We start from the raw sequence: 22,542 nt of genomic DNA, 5'->3' as shown, positions 1-22,542 counted from the left end.
TTTATTTGTTGTTCATATTTGCAGTGCCGGATTTACGTATAAGCTAAACAAGCTATAGCTTAGGGCCCCACTCTCTTGGAGGCCCCCCCAAAAAATAAAGGGAAAAAAGGGATGTACATTTCCAAAATATAAGATAAAAAACAAATAAAATAAAACCTACATACAGCAACAGTGTTTTGTGTTGTGTAGGCTCCTATGATGTAAGTAATGGGCCCCGCCTGCTAGCCTGCTCCCTAAAATATAACTGGTTTGCTCATTTCTGGATAAAAAAGGGCCCCATTACCTTCAGTAGCTTAGGGCCTCATCAAACCTAAATCTGGCCCTGCATATTTGCTATTTGTTATTCATTGTAAATACATAGTCCCGCACTAATAAGTAAAGCAGGTGTTAGAAAAGTGTTGAATATATTTACAACACGATAATATAAAGACGAAGGATTTATTGACTATTCTTTTAGTGGCTGCTCAGCTATCAGTAGCTCAAACCTTGAAGGCTTTACAAGGATTATCCATGGAAAAATTTTATGCAGTATGCTGGCCAATTGGTTGGTCAGCATCTGCCTGTCTTGGGAGACAACAGTGCCATTTATCCAATATACAATATGAAACTATCTGCAGATACGGCTATCTTGAACAGTACGGCTTTCACTATATTCTTTCCTGGTAATGACTGACTATGATGGCTAAAACAAATTTTACAGGAATGCTGCATAGTTCTTTGTTTGTTTGTGTGTTTTGAAATAATTTTTATTAAAGATCTTCTTGAATTGCAAAAGAACGTGCAATGTCTCTTTTCTTATGCTGGATAGTTGAATAATTTGTATGGCTTAATAAGAATCCTTTATTTATTTCATAAAATGTATACATCTCTTGATTATAAAAACAACAACCTTCAAAGCAGTTTACTGAAGGATAAAACAATAAAAATGAAGAATTACAACCAAACTTCAAAACCTACAAAAGTAAAAATACTGAAATAAATTAAAATTCCCTGAACTTTCTAAGCATTCATGTTAATGCACAATCGGATACCAGTTTGGGGGGGCATGCTATGTGTGTGTGTTGTTTTTGTTGTTGTTAAAGATTTTATTGATTTTCCATTTTCAAAACAAATATCCACTAAACATTAGCTCTTTCATCCCCCCCACATTGACTTCCCTCAGCTTCCATTTCTGGTTTATTACATCAAATTATACGTTCTGCTGTTTATATACAATACTATGTTATCACAGTGTTATATTCCTTGTTTTATGTAAATCAAATTGTAAATGTTTATTTAAATCCTGCCAACGAGTCCATGTTTTTTGGGTGTTTCTGCAAATATATTGTAATAGGTTCCCATTCTTTTTCAAAGTCCCTGCTGTCCTTTTCTCGCAGTTTGTCCGTTAACTTTGCTAACTCTGCATAGTTCATCAATTTTTCTTGCCATTCTTCTTTAGATGGTACTTCTCCAGTCTTCCAATTTTGTGCTATTAGAGTTCTTGCTGCTGTTGTAACATACATAAATAATGTCCGTTTTTCCTTTGGCAGCTCTTGTCCTAAAATACCTAACAAAAATGCTTCTGGTTTTTTAACAAATGTTATTTTAAACATTCTTTTCAGTTCGTTGTATATCATTTCCCAAAATATTTTGATAATCTTGCACTCCCACCACATATGATAAAATGTACCTTCCCCTTCTTTACACCTCCAACGGTTCTTTTGTTCTATTTTATACATTTTTGCCAATTTTACTGGCATGATATACCATCTGTACATCATTTTCATGTAATTCTCCTTCAACAATATACAATTGGTAAATTTCAAATTCACTTTCCACAATCCTATCCAGTCCTCAAATATATATATATACATTTCTGATTCTTAGTGGCAGAACATGAATATTGAAACCTATGGGATGTATACAAATGAATCCAGAGATCTGTCCCTAAAAGAGGGCAGCTAGAAGTGACATTTCCTGCTCCCTTTCCCCCCTCTCAGCCCCCCCTCAACTTGCAATGAATGGTTTCCAGAGATCCAGAGCCTCTGGCAAGGAGCAGTAGGGGGAGAGAGCAGAAAATTGGACAGAGGTACTTTTTGCTTCCTTCGCAGGGGAAGCCCATGATGTTTTCCCCATGGACGGATCTTTGGACCCAATCCTATTTGCTCACTCACATCTAGGTCAAATTGTAGGCTAGCATTCAGTATACAAAATATTCTTCAGGGCTGTCCTCTAGGGAGCAATCACAGAAGGATGGAGCCATCTTGGTCACTGGTGTTTTGCGTATGGTTGCTGGTTATGGTGACCTCTGGAACAGGAACTGGAGCTCTATCGCAAGGCACACAGAAAAAAAAGAACGAGACACATCTGAGAGCCAAGCGAGAAAGCTTCTTTCTGAATTTTTCACCGGCAAAAGCATAGATGATGGGATTAAGGCAGCAGTGGCTGAAAGCCAGCGATTCGGTGATTTGCATGGTGTAATCTAAAAGCCTCCTTGAGCTGCAGCTCTGAAAGAAATCGGAGAGCCTCAATATCTGCAGAAAAAGTGATATGTGGTATGGAGTCCAGAACAGGAAGAACACAACAACCACTAATAAAATCAGCTTCATGGCTCTTCTTTTCCGGTGATTTTTGCAGGACATCAAGGTTTTGACGATCATCAGGTAGCAGAAACTCATGATGCACAGTGGGAGAAGGAAACCAATGACGTTATATTCTATGTAAGTGAAAATGGGCCAGATTTCCTCAAGGTGTTCTGGATACAGAGAAGTGCATTCTCTACCTATATTTCGGATGAACACAAAATGGGGAGCTGCAAACAAAATGGCCAGGGTCCAGACTGCAAGGCTAGTGAGAGATCCATGTCGGATTGTTCTGGCTTTCATGATGCACGTTGCCCGGACTATAGCAAAGTATCGATCGATGCTTATGACAGTGATGAAAAACATCCCTCCGTACAAGCCCACAGAATAGAAAGAGGAAACGATCCGACACGGAATGTTCCCGAGTGTCCAACCTTTTACGATGTAAGAAGCCCAAAAGGGAAGAGAAATGACAAAAAGGAGATCACAAATGGCCAAGTTCAGGAGAAATATGTCAGTGACGCTCTTTTGACGCCCACCTTGCACGATGGTCAAAACCACCAGGCCGTTTCCAACTAGCCCTACAGTGAACACAAGGGCATACAGTATTGGCAGAAAGACTTTGCCAAATGCCTGGATGTCTGTTTTCTCGCACATTATGGCCTGCTCTTCATAGAGATACTCAGTGACCACTTCCAGATGGTCCTCAGCCATGATGAATACTTGCCTGAAAAAGGAAAAGGAGAAGCACAGTTAGACGTGGAAGAGAGACATGGACTTCTCTCCCGTGGTGGCTTGTGTCCATTGGAATTGGCAGGGAGGCCAACAGTAGGTGGCGCTAGAGCCAATGGCAGGCAGAGCTAACTAATTCTAGAGTTCATATAATCATAGAGTTGGAGGGGGCCCCGAGAGTTATCTAGTCCAACCCCCTACCATGCAGGAATATGCAGGTGGTCTGTATGGGGATTGAAACTGCGACTTTGGTATTACCAGTACCTAACCAACTAAGCTAACTGGAGAAGGCAGGCAAGTGTTGGTGGATCAGCCTCTGGTGCTTATTTCAAATGCAAAGCAGCTGTGAACCTGACATTAAAGTCCTACAGTTGTGTTAAGTCACCTCTTTTTTAATATAAATTTATTTAATCATTTTTTCAATACAAACAACAACCGCAAAAGACACATACAACAAAAACCATAATAGCACTAATAACACAATTTGACAATTCAGATTTGAATACACTGATATACCTATGACTACACCTTTTTAACAATATTTTCCCACCTCTCTCCCCTCCCCCTACTTCCTACCAGTATCCACCTTATTGCTTAAATATTCCTTCCAGATTTCTTCATATTTATCCATTCTTATTTTGCGTCGACATGCAATTCGCTCGTATGTAGCTAATCTGTCCATATTATCAATCCATGTTCTCAATGGAATCTTTTTGCAGCTCTTCCAATTCATCAAAACAAGTTTTTTTGCTTCTAATATAGCACAGTACATCCATTTTTTTTTGACCCCTTGTAATCTCCCACATTTCCGGAATATAATTTAGAATTAAATTCAACTCCCCTAAATAACAATTTATTTTTATTACTCTTGCTATAAATATCCTCACCTCACACCAAAAAGATCTTATCATTGGGCAGTTAATTATCATATGTTAAGTCACCTCTTCACATTTTAAGTAACATTTTTGTTTCTTGAAAAACATTTGAACATCATCCGTCTTTTCCTTTTTTTAATCAATTTTATTTTTGCATTTCCTATTTTACATAAATAAATGAATTAAATTCATAAACACATAATCCCTTTGGATTTCCCTCCCCGTCCCATTGTGGATTTCCCCTTCTGCATCTCTTTCATAACTCTATTTTTTAAAAAATCCTTTGTCAATCCATAGTTCAATTTTTTACTACAATTTTTCTGTCAATCCTACCAATGTATGTAATTGTTTGCTATAGCCTTTCAGCAAAAGTTTGTGAGCGGATCATAAATTGCACAGTTTACATTTGCTTCTGACTTTACCCCTATGCACCTTTACTTGGGAGTTGGTCCCATTGAACTCAGTGGGACTTACTTTTCAGTAGACATTTAAAAGAGTGCAAGCCCTGCTGGTTTTAGTGTGACTCTCCTGCAACTACGGTAATTTTTGCACTAGAACAAGGTTGTAGCTCAGTTTTCTGGCAGCTAAGGCAGTTGGCGCTCTGTGCTATTATGACCAGAATGGTTTGGCTGGAAGATACCAGCAAAATTTAAAATTAGTAGTAGATACCTATTTACATAAATGCAGTCCTTTATACTGTAACTGCAATCACCTCAACAACATGCATTTACAGCACATGTCTCCCCCCCAAAAAAACAAATATATCATGGGAACTGTAGTTTATCCTTTACAGACTTGTAATTGCCAGCACTCTTAAAAAACTACAGTTCTCTTAATTCTTTGGGCGAAACCCTGTGCATTCAAAGATGCAACATGCCACCATTTTGAGGATTTTTTGTTTTTTAGCGTCTGCATTATTGTTTACAGTCAACTTCCTTAAAATTTTGTGCTATTTCTAGATAGACCCAGATTACCGGAACATAAATTACCATAATCTCGTTCCTTTTTCTACATCACAACTCACGTGTTGTGGTACCAATCCAAATTGGGCCTTGTGGTGGCAGCTTTTTACCAACAGAAAAAAGAAGACATGGCAGATCAAATCATGGATGTCTTGTTATTTGACATATTCACAGGTATTAAAATGCTTGAGTTTGTTCAGTCTCCTGGCTACCATATGTACATTTGTGCCATTTAAGTGGACTCCAAAGGTAACTACCATTTTCTCTGAAGAGGTAACATTTAGTTCTTTTCTATGATAAGTCACCCTGGATGGAATCTGTCAAAAGGTGATTCAAGCCAACTTTCCAGTTGACAGCAGAACCATTTCATGCAGTCCTACACAAACTGAATTTGAAATAAGGCCGTTTAAATCAATAAAGGAAGTGAGAGCTGGACCATAAAGAAGGCTGATCGCCGAAGAATTGATGCTTTTGAACTATGGTGCTGGAGGAGACTCTTGAGAGTCCCATGGACTGCAAGAAGATCAAACGTATCCATTCTGAAGGAAATCAGCCCTGAGTGCTTACTGGAAGGACAGATCCTGAAGCTGAGACTCCAGTACTTTGGCCACCTAATGAGAAGAGAAGACTCCCTGGAAAAGACCCTGATGTTGGGAAAGATTGAGGGCACAAGGAGAAGGGGACGACAGAGGACGAGATGGTTGGACAGTGTTCTCGAAGCTACAAACATGAGTCTGACCAAACTGCGGGAGGCAGTGGAAGACAGAGGTGCCTGGCGTGCTCTGGTCCATGAGGTCACGAAGAGTTGGACACGACTAAACGACTAAACAACAACAACAACAAATCAATAAAAGGAACTTTGAGTAAACATTTACAGATGCTTGTCATTTTACAGTGGAAAAACCAAGTACAGCAGAACCCTGGAAGCCAGTGAGACGAAGGAAACGATTGGAAAAACAATGTGCAAGTGGAACAAGGTTTAGTGGAGAAACAGTTTTTGGATAAAGCTAGAAGCTGTTAAGTCTGGAGGCATCCTTAGATGTTACAAGAAGAGAGAAAAGCCTGCCTTGCATTTCATATGATGCGCAGTTGCAGCCTCAGCTATCAGAAGCCTGGGAAACCTTTTGGTGCCCTCTTCTCTGAGGTTCACTCATATTCACTGAAAAGCAGCTCTTCTGCCACAATACGGAAACTTCAGCAGTCACATTTTGATAGTTCCCACTCATGGTGTTAGTTTCAAGCCAGACCTGATAACCAGATATTAGGTCGCTCTAAGGTGGTGGTTCTCAAAGGGTGTGGCAGGCAAGGGTTGGTGGCAAGGGTGGCAGGAAGATTCAAGAATAAGAAACAGGCAAACATTTCAGTGTTTTACACACAAACACACACACACACACACACACAGAGAGAGAGAGAGAGAGAGAGAGAGAATATGGGTTGATAGCTTTTCAAAATACAGTGGTACCTCGGGTTACAGACACTTCAGGTTACAGATGCTTCAGTTTACAGACTCCACTAACCCAGAAATAGTACTTCGGGTTAAGAACTTTGCTTCAGGATGAGAACAGAAATTGCACGGCGGTGGCAGCGTGAGGCCCCATTAGCTAAAGTGGTGCTTCAGGTTAAGAACAGTTTCAGGTTAAGAACGGACCTCTGGAACGAATTAAGTTCTTAACCCAAGGTACCACTGTAGCTTTTTTGACAAATATGAAAGATCGGGAAAGGCTTCTTTGTGTTGTTGAGGAGATGAGAGTTTGTTTGTCTCAAATGAAACCAAATATAAATGAGATCATCCACACCTCTCATTGAGTTTGTATATAGCCATTTATTGTAATAATTTTATTATTTGTACCCCACTCATCTGATTGGGTTGCCCCAGCCACTCTGGGCGGCTTCCAACATGTATAAAAACACAATAAAACATTCATCATTTAAAAAGCTTCCCTATACAGGGTTGCCTTCAGGTGTCTTCCAAAGCTTGTATCTCCTTGTCTCGGGAATCACATAACTCCATACCCTCCAACATTTCTCTGATGAAAATAGGGACGTCCTAAGGAAAAGTGGGACATTCCGGGGTCAAATCAGAAATCAGGATAGCTTCTGCAAATCTGGGACTGTCCCTGGAAAATAGGGGCACTTGGAGGATCTGGACTTAAGGTGCATATGTAAGAGGATTGGTTTATCATTATATTTTGGGAACGATTCCTGTTCTTATGTAACTGCATTGTTTCCTGGATGTCCCATACTATAAAGCAGTTATGTTCCATGTTATAAATCAAGCACTGCTAGAAATGGTTTCTTATTGCTTTCCAATGGATCTTTTCTCAATAGAAAACTTGGTGTGGTGTGAGCAAATTTTTATTCTGAAAGGGTGACCTGGGGAATTTTTTGTTTTGTTTTGTTTGAGAAGCACTGCTGTAACCTGTTAAGCCAGCCTTTCTCAACCTGTGGGTCCCCAGATGTTGTTGAACTACAACTCCCATCACCCCTAGCTAGCAAGTCCAGAGCTCAGGAATGATGGGAGTTGTAGTCCAACAACATCTGGGGACCCACAGGTTGAGAACAGCTGCCGGTTAATCCTTAGTTCCCCTCCTCGGCTACTCCCTTTGCACAGAAGCAGCCTGCTGCTATCTTATCTTGCTGGCCCAGGCAAGGATGGTTGCAGAAGCCCAGAGACAACAGGATGAGGCTTCCCATACAGATGGGGCAAGAAGACAGGTGGAAGTGGTAATGCTGCAAAATGCCTGCGTCTGCTGCCCTTTGTGGGAAGAAGATGCATATTGCGCTGAGCTCGCTTTCGTGGTGCTTCCGTCCCTCTCTCTTCCCACACAGCAAAGACACCTCTGCCCCTCTTGCCCACAGGGGACAGTCCATGTCCTCTTTTGTGTGTCCCCCGTCTTCTCTCAGTATAAATTGGGGTGAGGAGGAAAAAGGAACACTGAGTATTGGAGGGTTGGATGCACAGGAAAACCACACCGTGTTGAAACACCCAAGAATTAAATGTTTCACCATACATTTGAAGCACCGTATTTTTTGCTCCATGAGACCATAAGACGCACCTAGTTTTTAGAGGAGGAAAACAAGAAAAAAAAATTCTGAACGAAACAGTGGATGTATGATTTTTGTGGTTCATGATGTGGCCACAGACATGTGATTTGACGGTGAGTTTGGGGTAGCCCAATGCAAAAATCCTGAGAATCCATGCAGATCCGTGCTTTGTAACCACGTTTTTGCATCCTATTTTTTTTTAAAAAAAAGCATGATCTGCTTTTTGCCCCATGGGCAATTCGGCTCCAGGGACCACGCATTCGCTCCATAAGACGCACAGACATTTCCCTTACTTTTTAGGAAGAAAAAAGTGTGTGTTATGGAGCGAAAAATACGGTACAGTGAAAATACACGACTCTCTCTCAATGCCCCACCCCACCCCAAAGAATCCTGGGAACTTGGAAAAGCACAGAGCTACTCTTCCCAATACCCACTGTAACAAATGACAGTTCCAGGATTCCCTGGGGGAAGTCATGTGCTTTGAATGTACTTTAAATGCATGGTGTTTGCAAAAGCTCTTTGCAAAAGCCCTTTTCACATGTGTAGCCGATGCATGAAGGGCATAGCTGGGCCCCGCTGCTGACCCCACACCAAAGGTATGCACACTTTTGAGTCTCGCCTTGACCCGACGATGACTGTTCCAAGAGAGGACCATCTGAAAGGAGAGACTATGCGCATCAACTCCTCTCCCACATGCTCTTCTCAATGTGCGTGGGGTACGAGCATTTTGAGGGCAGGGGAGAATGGGCACAGCCTGGCTCTGCCCTCAATGTGTATAGCATATGTTGGGGTAAGGCCTTTGGGGCACGTAGCTAAGTCACAGAGCACAGGTTTGAGCCCCGGTGTCTCCAGATAGGGCTCAGGGAAAACCCTTGAGAAAGACTGCCAACCAGGGTTGCCATATTTCAAAAAGTAAAATTCCTGACACCACCAAACCACCAAAATTGTTGAAGGTTTTTTTAAAGAAACCCACCCAAACTGTTGAGCTTAATTGGAGAACAAACCCAAATCGTTGGGTGATTTTAAGCTTTTGGAGCTGATTTTCCCAGCACATTGCCATACATCTCGGTTTTCCGTGATATTTTGCCGCTTCGGCAAAATTCCTTCCTGAAGCCATTTTTACACCCCAAAACCAGGACATGTCATGAATTTTTGTGACATAGTGCAAGCCTATGGAAGCGAGAGCTGGACCATAAAGAAGGCTGATCACCGAAGAATTGATGCTTTTGAATTATGGTGCTGGAGGAAACTCTTGAGAGTCCCATGGACTGCAAGAAGATCAAACCTCTCCATTCTGAAGGAAATCAGCCCTGAGTGCTCACTGGAAGGACAGATCGTGAAGCTGAGGCTCCAATACTTTGGCCACCTCATGAGAAGAGAAGACTCCCTGGAAAAGACCCTGATGTTGGGAAAGATGGAGGGCACAAGGAGAAGGGGACGACAGAGGACGAGATGGTTGGACAGTGTTCTTGAAGCTACCAGCATGAGTTTGACCAAGCTGCGGGAGGCAGTGGAAGACAGGAGTGCCTAGTGTGCTTTGGTCCATGGGGTCATGAAGAGTCAGACACAACTAAACGACTAAACAACAACAACAACAACAGGGTAAGCCTACTGCCAACCAGTGTAGATAAGAGTGAGCTTGAGCCTGTAAGGCAGCTTACTATGGGTAGAGATCCTATAGATCAGGCCAACATGGGAACCTGCAGATGTTGTTGGGCTCCCATCAGATCCAACCATCAGGTTTGGGGGTGATGGGAGCTCTGGTCTAACAACAACAAGGCTACACCTTCTCTAGATTCAGAGAAAAGCCTTCCTCCTTCACCTCCAAGTCGGTCCTTTTATCAGCCTTTTGAGGACAGGGAACCGTGTCACAGCAATCATGCTTTCCCCACTTCACCCATTAATTGCACAGCTAAGCTAAAGACCATCTCTCTGACTACAATGGCTGCTGGATCTTTCTTGAAAGTAAAAGAAAGGGGCTGGAGGCCCTTTGATGGAACTGATAGATTGCCAGCAACAGCTTAATGATGGCTGCTGTTTGGAAGAGTCGATTGTTACGAGAGATTGAAAGCTTCAGTTCCCGTGGTGGGCTCATTTATTGGTTTTTATTAAAATAAGTGATACAAAAAGTGGAAGAGCATACAAACGCCACAAGCCACAATACAATATCCTGTTTCTTTCAAGCTACCTTCAGTTCTCAAAAAGGTACACCCCCATCTCCAGCCGGTCACAAGCATCTACTGTTAAATAGAGTAGTTATTTGGAGCCAGTCATTATCATGTATGATCTAGCTGAGATAATAATAAAAACAACCTGCACTGCAGTTGGTTGGGCCAGATGAGCCTTAGCATTCCTTCCCAAGTCTGCAATTCTATGATTATTTCATTGGCCTGCATCTAAGGATGCTTCAGATAGGACTTAACGATGAAGACAGATTGCTGGGATTTCGCAAATGGGTAATGCGCAAGAAAAGACAAGAGAAAAGCTGTCCCAAGTGGTGTTTATAGGAAGGCCATAATACTAAACAATTTTCAGCCACAGCTAAGGAACTATGATTACCTGGTTATACCTTAACACCAAGAGAATGTAATACAGTGGTACCTCGGGATGCAAACGGGAGCTGTTCCGGAGCCCCGTTCACATCCCGAACGGAATGCAAGATGCGACGGTGTGTCTGCGTGTGCGCGGGTTGCGTTTTGCCATTTCCGCACATGCGCATGACGTCATTTTGAGCGTCTGCACATGTGTGAGCGGTGAAACCCAGAAGTAATGTGCTCCGTTACTTCCGGGTTGCCGCAGAGTGCAGCTCAAACGTGCTCAACCCGAAGCACATTCAACGCGAGGTATGACTGTACTAAGATAAATTGTAATGTTAAAGATGATCTGTAGATGGTTCTGATCCATAGGTGGTATCTGAGACCACGGGAAAAGGACAGGGTTTATAGGGTTGATCATTTTGGTGTGCTGTGATCAACATGGACTTTTACGTTTGTGGTGACATTGCCCCAAATTTTTGAAGAATCAAGATTTTGTAATCAAGGTAATGCATGGAATTCCAGTTTGTAGGGCTGCCATCTGCTACCCACTTGCCTGGAAGGGAGTCCCACTGAACTCAGTTGGAATTACTTCCAAGCTGACATGCACATGATCACATTGCTAGAAAAGATTTTGCTGAATTTCATTCATATGATTTCTGATTAGGACGATGAAGAATCTCCTAATGGCTGCAAAAATTTGCGTCCCAGGAACTGATGGTTAAACACTGTTTCAATACAGAAAAAGTTCTTGGAGGAAGCCTACAGAAATAGGAACACTGCCCTATATTAGAGATGCTTTAGAAAAGGAGATATCCAATGTCAGTCAAACCCACATAGAACCACAAAAATCAGTAGACTAGTTAAGTCCATTGATTTGAATTGGTCTACTCTTAGCATGACTAATGTTGGCTTATCACCCCAGAGTTGTAGCTGTAATAATATAGTTTAGCGTACAACCACAGGTTGTAAAACAGATCATTCCACACCTGAACCCTGCAAAAATCAGACTACAACTCCCTTCACATCAGCTGGGATTCTACCCTGCTTGGATTTTTCAGTGCAAATAATTCTTGATTCTAGAGACTTTGGGCAAGATAAGGGAGGTTTGAAAAGCATTCTTTCCGATGCTTTTAGGGTATTCAAATACTTTAAGGTCACAACCGTGCCAAAGCATGTTTAAGTGTCAAATGACACATTGTGCTAATTGCATAAAAACAATTACTGTGTGCAGTTTATAAAAATATCTACAACCACCACAGGGCAGGATTAGAACCACCACCATCCCACAGTCCCAACAGAAATCTCTCCCTGGAGAGGCTATTAGCCTCAGGAAAGAGGATTCCACTGGCAACATTGGAAAGGTAAGCATAATCTTAATTGTGCAACCTTAAAGGTAAAGGTAAAGGTACCCCTGACCATTAGGTCCAGTCGTGACCGACTCGGGGGTTGTGCACTCATCTCACTCTATAGGCCGAGGGAGCCGGCATTTGTCCGCAGACAGCTTCCGGGTCATGTGGCCAGCATGACAAAGCCACTTCTGGCGAACCAGAGCAGCACACGAAAACACCGTTTACCTTCCCGCTGGAGCGGTACCTATTTATCTACTTGCACTGGCATGCTTTCGAACTGCTAGGTTGGCAGGAGCAGGGACCGAGCAACAGGAGCTCACCCTGTCGCGGGGATTCGAACTGCCAACCTTCTGATCGGCAAGTCCTAGGCTCTGTGGTTTAACCCACAGCGCCACCCGCGTCCCTTGTGCAACCTTACACTTGCCTAATCATAAGTAAATAAAATAATATAAAGTTGAGGTCATTTTAATCTGTTTCAGTATTTTAACTTTTGCATGCTTTAAAGTATGGCTGTAGATTTGTCTCGATTTTATTATCTTTCTGCAAACCACTTTGAGGTGTTTTTTCTCTTCTTCTTCAATCAAGCGGTGTGTAAGTTTCATGAAATAAATGAATCGTGAAATAAGTATGTCCCATATAGCTTGATGGTGCTGGCTCTGAGGAAGCTGCCTAAATGATTGCAGCCTGAAGCTGCAAACTTAAATGCACTTGCTAGGGAGTAACTCCAAATTACAACTACGGGGACTTAACTCTGAGTAAACATGCTTATGCTAACACTGCAAATCCCATACACTGAAATGAGTGGAAGTGCTTAGATGTGGCTGAATTGTGGCCATGTTGCTGTCTCTAATTTCATTAATAACCAGGGACTCTGCTCCCCACTCATTCCACATGTTAATCTCCCCCTCATATTAACTCCTAGAGTTTCTTCATGCAATACTAACTCCATGCAATACTAACATCTCTTTTCACCAGGTGCCATCCCGTTATGCAGTCCAACGCACCCCGTATATTCTTTTCTACAGCCTCCCTTTGCACCCCTTATTTTCACCATGTTTCCTTTCCTCCCCCCTTTTTCTCAGCTCCCCCTTGCACACAGATCTCCCCCATTTCCATGCCTCCTGCTGCCTGTTCTGCACACCATTGTATATTTAAGATGAATCGACTCTTAAGAGCAATCTTGTCGGTTAAAGAAGCTGATGGATTTTGTACACGCAACAGGCATTGGCTTGTTAATGAAATATCTGTTTTAAATTGCTACATTGATTCATGCTGAAGACAACACATGGTGCCAGAAATGAAATACATTGTGTGGAGGTATAGTACTATCTCACATGGGGCAATTGAAGAATGGAGGGGGGAGAATTCAGTGAGTAGGGAAAGACACTGACAGGAAAATTGTAGTATTAAACAATTATAACATTATTATTATTATTATTATTATTATTATTATTATTATTATTATTATTAATTTAGTTATTTATACCCAACCTTTTTCCCATCAGAGACTCAAGATGCCTTACAATTAAAATAAGAATAGCTAAAAACATAGGAAGAGGTGTTAGTAAAGCAGGAATGGATAGAAATTGAGAGAGGGGAAAGCAGCAGCTTTAAACAAAGGTTTGATTGTTTTTGAAATGGTGACTTAGGTTGGTTCACATTTAAGTGTGAACTGAATCAAATTTCTCCCGATTCCAAAATCTGATACATGCTTACCTAAGCTGAGAGTAAGTCCACTTGAGCTCTTGGGGCGAACTTTTGAGCAGGCATACGCAGGATTCTTCTGTTAATATAATTTTTTATATAAAAAAACATGATTTCAAGGTATAGCCTTGGAAGGACTTCTACTGCAGCTCCTTCCCCACTAACAGCAGTGGATATTTCCATGCCACAAACTGGAAGTGATGTTTCAACTCCACTATTTTGGCCTTGTTGAAATCTCTGTGGCAAACAATTTGGTTTCTGATTGCTTATACAATGAGACAACCCCCTCCGCTTTGAAGATTAAAATGGAATGTATATAGTTTATTTTTTAATAAACAAAACAAAGAAAATATGTTTCACGCTGCAGCCAAATCTCACATTTGATGAATCTAACACATCCTTAATCAGTTGTCAGCCTTCATTTTTACTTTTGTAGCTGTTGGTTGAGAAGGAGATCAAGATTACATGAGCTAATATTGTGAACTAGAATGGCCAGGCAAAAAGAACATGGGCTCTTGCACCTTTAATAGTAGTTTGTCATGCAAAGTAGCCTATTGAAATGCCCTCTCCTATACATTAAAGGTAGCGATGTATGGAAGTGAGAGCTGGACCATAAAGAAGGCTGATCGCCGAAGAATTGATGCTCTTAAATTATGGTGCTGGAGGAGACTCTTGAGAGTCCCATGGACTGCAAGAAGATCAAACCTATCCATTCTGAAGGAAATCAGCCCTGAGTGCTCACTGGAAGGACAGATCCTGAAGCTGAGGCTCCAATACCTTGGCCACCTCATGAGAAGAGAAGACTCCCTGGAAAAGACCCTGATGTTGGGAAAGATGGAGGGCGCAAGGAGAAGGGGACGACAGAGGACGAGATGGTTGGACAGCGTTCTCGAAACTACCAGCATGAGTTTGACCAAACTGCGGGAGGCAGTGGAAGACAGGAGTGCCTGGTGTGCTCTGGTCCATAGGGTCACAAAGAGTCGAACACGACTAAACAACTAAACAACAACAACAACAACAACACATTAAAGGTGCAGGAGTGCTATGGCCCTTCAGATATTATATGGTGCTTCTTGTTCTTACCTTAATAGGCTCTGTCTTGCTTTGACTGAAAACGTGCTCAAATCTGATCAGGGTGATTGCTCCCTCTTCTGCCTTAGACTGATGCATCCAGAGCATAGACTGCAGATGCTGCAACTGTTTCCTCAATTGCAACCCAGCTCTACAAAGGAAATGAACTGCTTCTTCCGAGAAGATCTTGCATAGGCTGACCAGGACTGCATGCATGTTTAACTGGGCTCTTGCTGGGCTGGGAAAAAAATTCTTCCGCTACTGGTGGTTAACCCCTCCTCAGACTCACCCCTCTACGAGTGGGTGGAGTCTAAAGTTCCGTGGTCCAATGCCTAAGCCAATACCTTCTCACATGCTGTAATCAATAAAGTTGTGGCCTTTACCTTACCCATTAACCTTACATTCTGTGTCCACGTGTCTTTATTCCCCAAGCGGGGATCAGGTCCTCGAATCACAACAAAATATGGGGTGGGATTATGACATGAACATCCACCAGATTCTGAGATGAATGAATCAGGTGACATAAAGAGTGTCCCCTGGAAAGTTAATTTCCCCAGAGTGCCATGGACTTGACTCCCAACAATAATTTCTCATTTGTTTTGCTTTGTAACGTTTATGTCATATGTTGTGTTGCAAGCATGCCTCTGCTCTGCTCTGAAAGGAAGAACAGGGTATAAAAACTAAATAAAAGTCATTTTAGATAGATAGATACAGTGGGTCCCCCCCAAAAAAAACTCTCATTTTGACTCAAGAAAATTACCATTTTATAGTTCAAATTGGGGAAAATAAATACAGTAAATGGACTAAAGTACAAAGAACATGCATTGCCTCATATTACACAGCTGACAGCTGACAGTAACTTCCACATTGGCATGAGGTTGTGTGCACTGACGTCTTCCCGATAATGGCTTGCTGTTGGTGTCTGTCGCCAGCCCCCTAGTGCAGATGTTATAAGAGAAACCATGATCAGAAAGGGGAATTAAAGAATGACACTGTCTATATTTGTATTTGCTTTATATTCTGTATTGAGTATATGTATGCTATCAGAGAATGTCGTTTTCTGAGAAATAATGTACCTTTGACTTCAAGAATGACTCTTTTTACTTATACCTCTTCATTTCTATCTTTTTAAAGAACGTATCTTTAAGAATAAGAATTAGTTTGCCTACCCATGTTCTAAAAGATACATTATTTAAATACAAGTTAAAAAAGACATTCTTAAAGATACATTCTTTAATAATGTATATTTTTACTTGTATTTTAAATAATGTATCTTTTAGAACATGTATAGGCAAACTAAGGCCGGGGGCCGGATCTGGCCCAATCACCTTCTAAATCCAGCCCGCGTACGGTCTGGGAATCAGCATGTTTTTACAGAAGTAGAATGTGCGCTTTTATTTAAAATGCATCTCTGGGTTATTTGTGGGGCATAGGAATTCGTTCATTTTTCTCTCTCTTCAAAATATAGTCCGGCCCCCCGCAAGGTCTGAGGGACAGTGGACTGGCCCCCTGCTGAAAAAGTTTGCTGACTCCTGTTTTGGAATGCACCTTTTTACTTGTATTTCTTTACTTTGTATCGTTCCTTAAAATGTAACTAAAGAACGTAACTGTTGACTTTATATCGCTGTATGGTTTAATGCCCTCATATCCTGTATTCCCTGTTTTATGACTTTGTATTACTACATTAGTGTATAACCAATCTGTGAATATTTTTATCCTCTGCTATTCACAAACTGTCAAACCTTGTAGCACCACAGCGCCACCTGTCTACAAATTAACCCACGAATACACATAAAATACAAACATAAACCAAGTTGTTCATGTTTTTAGGTTGTATTCATTCAACTTGTTTTTATTATTGCTAGCCGCCCTGAGCCCGGCCTTGGCTGGGGAGTGCGGGGTATAAACAACAACAACAACAACAATTATTATTATTATTATTTAATTAATAAAAGTATGCAGAACAGAACTTCACACCAACACTGATATCCATTTCCCCAAAATCGAGTCAGTCATGTAATCTGCATGCCGATAACCCCAGAACCTCTGGTGCTCTTTTCTGTAAATAAAGAAAAACAGAACTATTAGTCATGATCCGCTGAAAAGGAAAAACAGCTCAACACCTTTTGTTCCCAATCTCAAACACCACTAATATCTCCATTAACACCACTCAAGATCTTACAACAGGGGGTCAGCAATTTTTTTCAGCAGGGGGCCAGTCCTCTGTCCCTCAGAACTTGTGGGGGGCTGGACTATATTTTGGAAAAGAAAATGAACAAATTCCTATGCCCCACAAATAACCCAGAGATGCATTTTAAATAAAAAAATACATTCTACTCTTGTAAAAACACGCTGATTCCTGGACTGTCTGTGGGCCTGAAATATACTCAGAGTCGCAAAGTGATTTCATGCTCTTTATTCAGCTCATAGTGGTGAGGAGGAATGAATGAATGTCCCCTCAAAGTATCTGCTTTATATACATTATTTACACAATGGGCTGCACATGATTGGCTAATTCCAGGATTCTACTGTAGGCCAATCAGGTTGTGGATTCACTTCTATCTGGAGCATGATTGGGTGGTTCCTGCTAACCAATCATACTGCTGCATTGTTCTAGGACCAATCAGACTGCTGCATTCTGAATCCTATTGTTCTAGGACCAATCAGACTGCTGCCTTTTGGAGCCTATTGTTCTAGGACCAATCAGACTGCTGCAGTTTGGATCCTATTCAACTCAGTACATAACACCCCTCCCCTCTAAGTTCCAGTCCTGCCCGGAAGGTCGCATTCATAGTCCTCAAGGTACGCCGGTGGCCTACGTGTGCGTTGCGGCCTGGGGTGTTCCCTGGTCCGGGGTTCAGGTTCTGGCTCGTGTTCCAAGGATGGGGCTGTTTGGTCTGGCGCAACCGGCTCGCTCAGTCGTGGTTCTGGTTCCGGTGTCCTTTCGGCCTCGCGGGTCCTCTCTGTATTTACTGATTCTGCCTCTCCTGCTTGCCCCTGCTGCTCTATGGGCCTCACTGCCCCACTGTTCCCTTGGGACTCCTCTGACCTGTCCTCCTCCTCCTGGTTTTCTCCCGGGAATCGTCGCCGTATCTGGTCGCAGTGGCGGCGCCAGCATTGCCCCCCATCTGTTAGCACCTCGTACGACACGGGGCCCGTGACCCTGGTGACTGTGGCAGGTACCCATGCAGGGTCTGCCCCAAAATTCTTTGCGTACACTGGGTCCTGGGCCTCGAAGGTCCGGGGGTTCCTGCCTTCCCCCACCACTACCTCATCCTGAGCTCTATCGGGGTGAAGGCGGTCCAATCTGATTGCAAGGCGCCGACCCATTAGTAGTTCAGCGGGGCTCCGGCCAGTCGTTGAGCTGGGGGTGCTGTGCTGTGCTAGAAGGAATGTGGCAAGGCGGTACTCCCAATCCCCTTGCGTCATGCGGCGAAGGGTGTCCTTGGTGGTCCGCACCATGCGTTCTGCTTGGCCATTGGTGGCAGGGTGGAATGGCGCCGAACGGATGTGGCGGATGGCGTTCTGCACTGTGAAGGTTTGAAATTCTCCTGATGTAAATGCAGTCCCGTTGTCTGAGACGAGAGTGTCAGGGAGCCCGTGGGTTGCAAACAGCCTGCGTAGTACCCGGATGGCTGCGGACGTAGAAGTGGACGGTACCAGTGCGACTTCCAGCCATTTGGTGTAGGAGTCCACCACTATGAAGAATGTTTTCCCCTGAAAGGGGCCAGCGAAGTCCACATGCAGGCGTGACCATGGTGCTCGGGCGGACTCCCAGGACTGGACTGGGGCCCTTGGGGGATCTGGGCGGGATTCCTGGCAGGCCTGGCAGTGTTTGACCCAGGCCTCTATCTCTCCGTCGATCCCCAGCCACCACACATAACTCCTGGCAAGGGCCTTCATTCTTACTACCCCTGGGTGTGTCTCGTGTAGGGCTGTGAGGACCCTTTTGCGGAGGGGCTGGGGAACAACGACCCTGCTTCCCCATAACAGGCACCCCTTGTGGGCTGACAGTTCATGTTTGCGGGTTGTGTAGCCGGCGAATTCTGGCCCGGGGCTGCGGCTGGGCCATCCCCTCCACACCCAGTCCAGGACCCGGGAGATGACCCTATCTTTCTTGGAATGGTGTGCAACTTCTTGTGCCTGAATGGGGCGGTCAGGAAGCAGCTCCAGGCTCATAACCTCTTGTGCAGGTGCTGGGTCGGGGCCTGTTTCCGGTAGTGGTAGCCTGCTGAGGGCGTCTGCATGGCCCATCGCCTTTCCAGGGCGGTGAATCAGTGCATACTGGTAGCTGGCAAGGAAAATTGACCACCTGAGGACGCGAGGAGACAGCACTTGGGGGGTCTGCTTTTCGGGGGCAAACAAGCCAAGCAACGGCTTGTGGTCAGTCACCACGGTGAAGGGCCGCCCGTACAAGAAATCATGGAATTTTTTTACTCCCTTCACGATTGCCAGACCCTCCTTGTCGATTTGCGAGTAGTTCCGCTCGGTTTCGTTGAGTGTCTGGGAAAAGTATGCTACCGGTACCTCTCTTCCATCCGGGAGTTGGTGTCCCAGGACAGCGCCGATGCCATAGGGCGAGGCGTCGCATGCTAGCACCACCGGCAGCCTCTCGTCGAAGTGTGCCAAGACCGAGTTTGAGACAAGCAAGTCCTTGACTGCCTGGAATGCGGCCTCCTGGCGCTGGCCCCACACCCAAGGGGCCCGCTTGTCCAGGAGTCTGTGTAGGGGCTCCGCTACCGCCGCCTTGTGGGGAAGGAAGGAATGGTAAAAGTTCAATAATCCCAAGAAGGCCTGAAGTTCAGTCTTGTTCTTGGGCGCTGGGGCATCACAAATGGCCCGTACCTTGTCCCCAGTCGGGTGAACCCCTTCTGCATCCACCATAAATCCCAGAAAGTCCACTTGAGGCACTCCTAGTAGACATTTTTTCCGCTTCACCTTGAGACCCGCCATCTGGAAACGGTGCAGAACAGTGCGGAGGCGGTCCTCAAACTCCTCTGGTGTGGGCCCGGCAATCAACACATCATCAAAGAAGGGGGTGACACCAGGAATCCCTTTAAGGAGAGAGTCCATTAGATTCTGGAATATGCCTGGTGCCACGCTGACCCCGAATTGCAGCCGCTTTACCCTGAACGCTCCTCTGTGCGTCACAATCGTCTGTGCCTCTGCTGTGGCCTCATCTACTGGCAGCTGTTGATATGCTTGGGCCAAGTCCAGCTTGCCAAAAATTTTCGACCCAGCCAGGGTGGCAAGGACATGGCTGACCACTGGCACTGGGTATGCATGGGCCATGAGGGCCTTGTTTATGGTACATTTGTAGTCTGCGCAGATGCGGACCGAACCATTAGGCTTGACGGGTGTGACGATTGGGGTTTCCCAGGGGGCATTAGGCACCGGCTCCAGCACTCCTTGCTCCACGAGTCGGTCCAATTCCTCATCTATACGGGGTTTCAGGGCGAATGGGACCCGGCGGGCCTTGAGCCTGACTGGTCGTACTGCGGGGTCAAGCTGTAGAGCAATGGGGGGGCCCGTATACTGTCCCAATTTCCCATCGAAAACCCCCGGAAACTCCTTGCATATGGCGTCCACGTCCACTTGTAAGCTCATGTGGTTCACCCCGGTGATGGCTAGTCCCAGTGGTCCAAACCATGCCAACCCCAGTAAGCTAATGTAGGGGCCCTTGACCACAAGCAAGTCCAGTTGCCGCGTCCGCCCTCGGTATTGCACCCTGAAGGTCCCCACCCCCATTGTGGGGACCTTACGTTTCTGGAAGTCCCGGAGGGTGAATGGGGCCGGCCTGAGTTTGGGACCCCCAGTAGGACACAGTTTCCTTAAGGTCCTTGCCGAGATTATGGATAGAGTTGAACCCGTGTCAAGCTCCATGCGGCATGGGGCCCCCTCTATCTGTACCTCTACATAAATTTTCTCTACGTTGGGGTGGGGCAACTGGTATACCTGGAAGTCTGTGAGCTCCGTCGAGTTGCCTTGGTGCGTTGGGCCCCGGGACCTGGGGCTCTTGGATTGGTCATCTGATGCCTGGCTTCGGGTGGGCCGAGCCCGACACACCCGGGCGATGTGTCCCAATTTTCTGCACTGCCTGCACTCTGCGTTGCGGAAACGGCAGGTCCTCCTCTCGTGACTTTCTCCACAGCTTGCGCAGTTCCCTCCTTCTCGTCGAGGCAGCTGTGGTATGTGGGCTGCTTGAGTGCGCTGCTGTACTCGGTGCACCTCCTCCCTGTCGGATCCCGAGTCGTTGGTGAGGTCTTCGTGGTGGACCCTCGGTTGGGACGGCTGGCTCAGCCGTGCCTCTTGCGTCGACCTCTCAGCAGCTTCCGTTGCCAGGGCCTCCTCCAGAGCGACCTGGAACGTTAGGTTCTTCTTAGCGTAGAGGCGTCGTTGCAGCTGCTCATCCTTCAGGCCACCGACGAGGCGGTCACGAAGCATGTTCTCCAGCTCTGAGAAGTTGCAGAACCGGGCAGCTTGGCGGAGAGAGGTCACAAACCCAGTTATGGTTTCCCCAGGGGCTTGCCGCTTTGCGTAGAAGGCATTTCGACGAGCCACCACTGAGGGCTGTGGCGAAAAGTGCCCCTTCAGCTGTTCCATTATTGTTTTGTATGGAACAGTAGCGACGTCTTCAGGCGCAAGGAGAGCCCGGGCGATTTCAAATGTCTCCTCTCCGCAGACGCTGAAGAATATTGCCCTCTTCTTGGCGTCTTCTTCATCGGTGACCCCTTTGGCTTCTAGGAGGAAGGTGAAACGGGAGGCGTACGCTTCCCAGTCTCCAGATGCTGGGTTGAATGGCGAGAAGCTGCTGTCAGTTGCCATTCTGAGTTCCTTGTGTCCCGGAGCTGAAGCCTGGATACACGGTGCGAGGCAGCGGTGCGGCAGGTGGCGGTGCTGCGGTGCTGTGTGTGGCAGTCAGCTCAGCGGGATCCCATCCTCGTCGCCAGTGAAATATACTCAGAGTCGCAAAGTGATTTCATGCTCTTTATTCAGCTCATAGTGGTGAGGAGGAATGAATGAATGTCCCCTCAAAGTATCTGCTTTATATACATTATTTACACAATGGGCTGCACATGATTGGCTAATTCCAGGATTCTACTGTAGGCCAATCAGGTTGTGGATTCACTTCTATCTGGAGCATGATTGGGTGGTTCCTGCTAACCAATCATACTGCTGCATTGTTCTAGGACCAATCAGACTGCTGCATTCTGAATCCTATTGTTCTAGGACCAATCAGACTGCTGCCTTTTGGAGCCTATTGTTCTAGGACCAATCAGACTGCTGCAGTTTGGATCCTATTCAACTCAGTACATAACAGGGCCGGATTTAGAAGGCAGTTGGGCTGGATCCAGTCCCCGGGCCTTAGTTTGCTTACCCATGTCTTATAACATCCTACTTACTGTGTAAATTCTCTCGCCATTTCTGTCATTTCTCTGTGCCATTGATCTGTGTGAGAATGAAAAGGTATATAAGTAAAAGCAGTTTTTTTGTTCCAGGTTCTCACTCCTTCTTCTTACGTGAGCCAGAACTCTGTTGCAACAGTTTTTGTTCTTAAAAATAAAGATCAGACTATGCTTTTTTCGTCAGTCCTGGTGTGGTCTCTGTTATTTCCCGAACAGTGCAGAGCCTCCACAAAAGTGCTCTCTCCGAGGGTCCAGTCCTCCCTTTTAAAGGGAGCAATAATTATTTATTTCACAGACAGC

At 44.8% G+C, this 22,542-nt stretch overlaps 1 protein-coding gene across 2 annotated transcripts in view; it reads right to left on the bottom strand.

Moving 5' to 3' along the window:
- Nucleotides 1-784: 784 nt before the first annotated feature.
- LOC309326255 (CX3C chemokine receptor 1-like) overlaps nucleotides 785-22,542 on the bottom strand; it is a 23,456-nt gene continuing 1,698 nt past the window's right edge. Inside the window, exons 2-4 of one of the 2 annotated variants that reach the window (XM_081834842.1) lie at nucleotides 14,849-15,074; nucleotides 13,778-13,844; nucleotides 785-3,288 (exon numbers count right to left, since the gene is read on the bottom strand). In XM_081834842.1, the coding sequence (XP_081690968.1) occupies nucleotides 2,223-3,275 (1,053 nt within the window). In that variant the 5' untranslated portion in view covers nucleotides 3,276-3,288; nucleotides 13,778-13,844; nucleotides 14,849-15,074 and the 3' untranslated portion in view covers nucleotides 785-2,222. The remainder of the gene's footprint in view (nucleotides 3,289-13,777; nucleotides 13,845-14,848; nucleotides 15,075-22,542) is intronic. The other variant, XM_081834841.1, reaches the window with a different exon arrangement.

Source organism: Podarcis erhardii (genome assembly GCF_964252035.2).
Source record: "Podarcis erhardii genome assembly, chromosome: 12".
Lineage (NCBI taxonomy): Eukaryota > Metazoa > Chordata > Lepidosauria > Squamata > Lacertidae > Podarcis > Podarcis erhardii.
The sequence above is the reverse complement of the archived record's forward strand: the minus strand, read 5'-3'. Positions and strand labels throughout refer to the sequence as shown.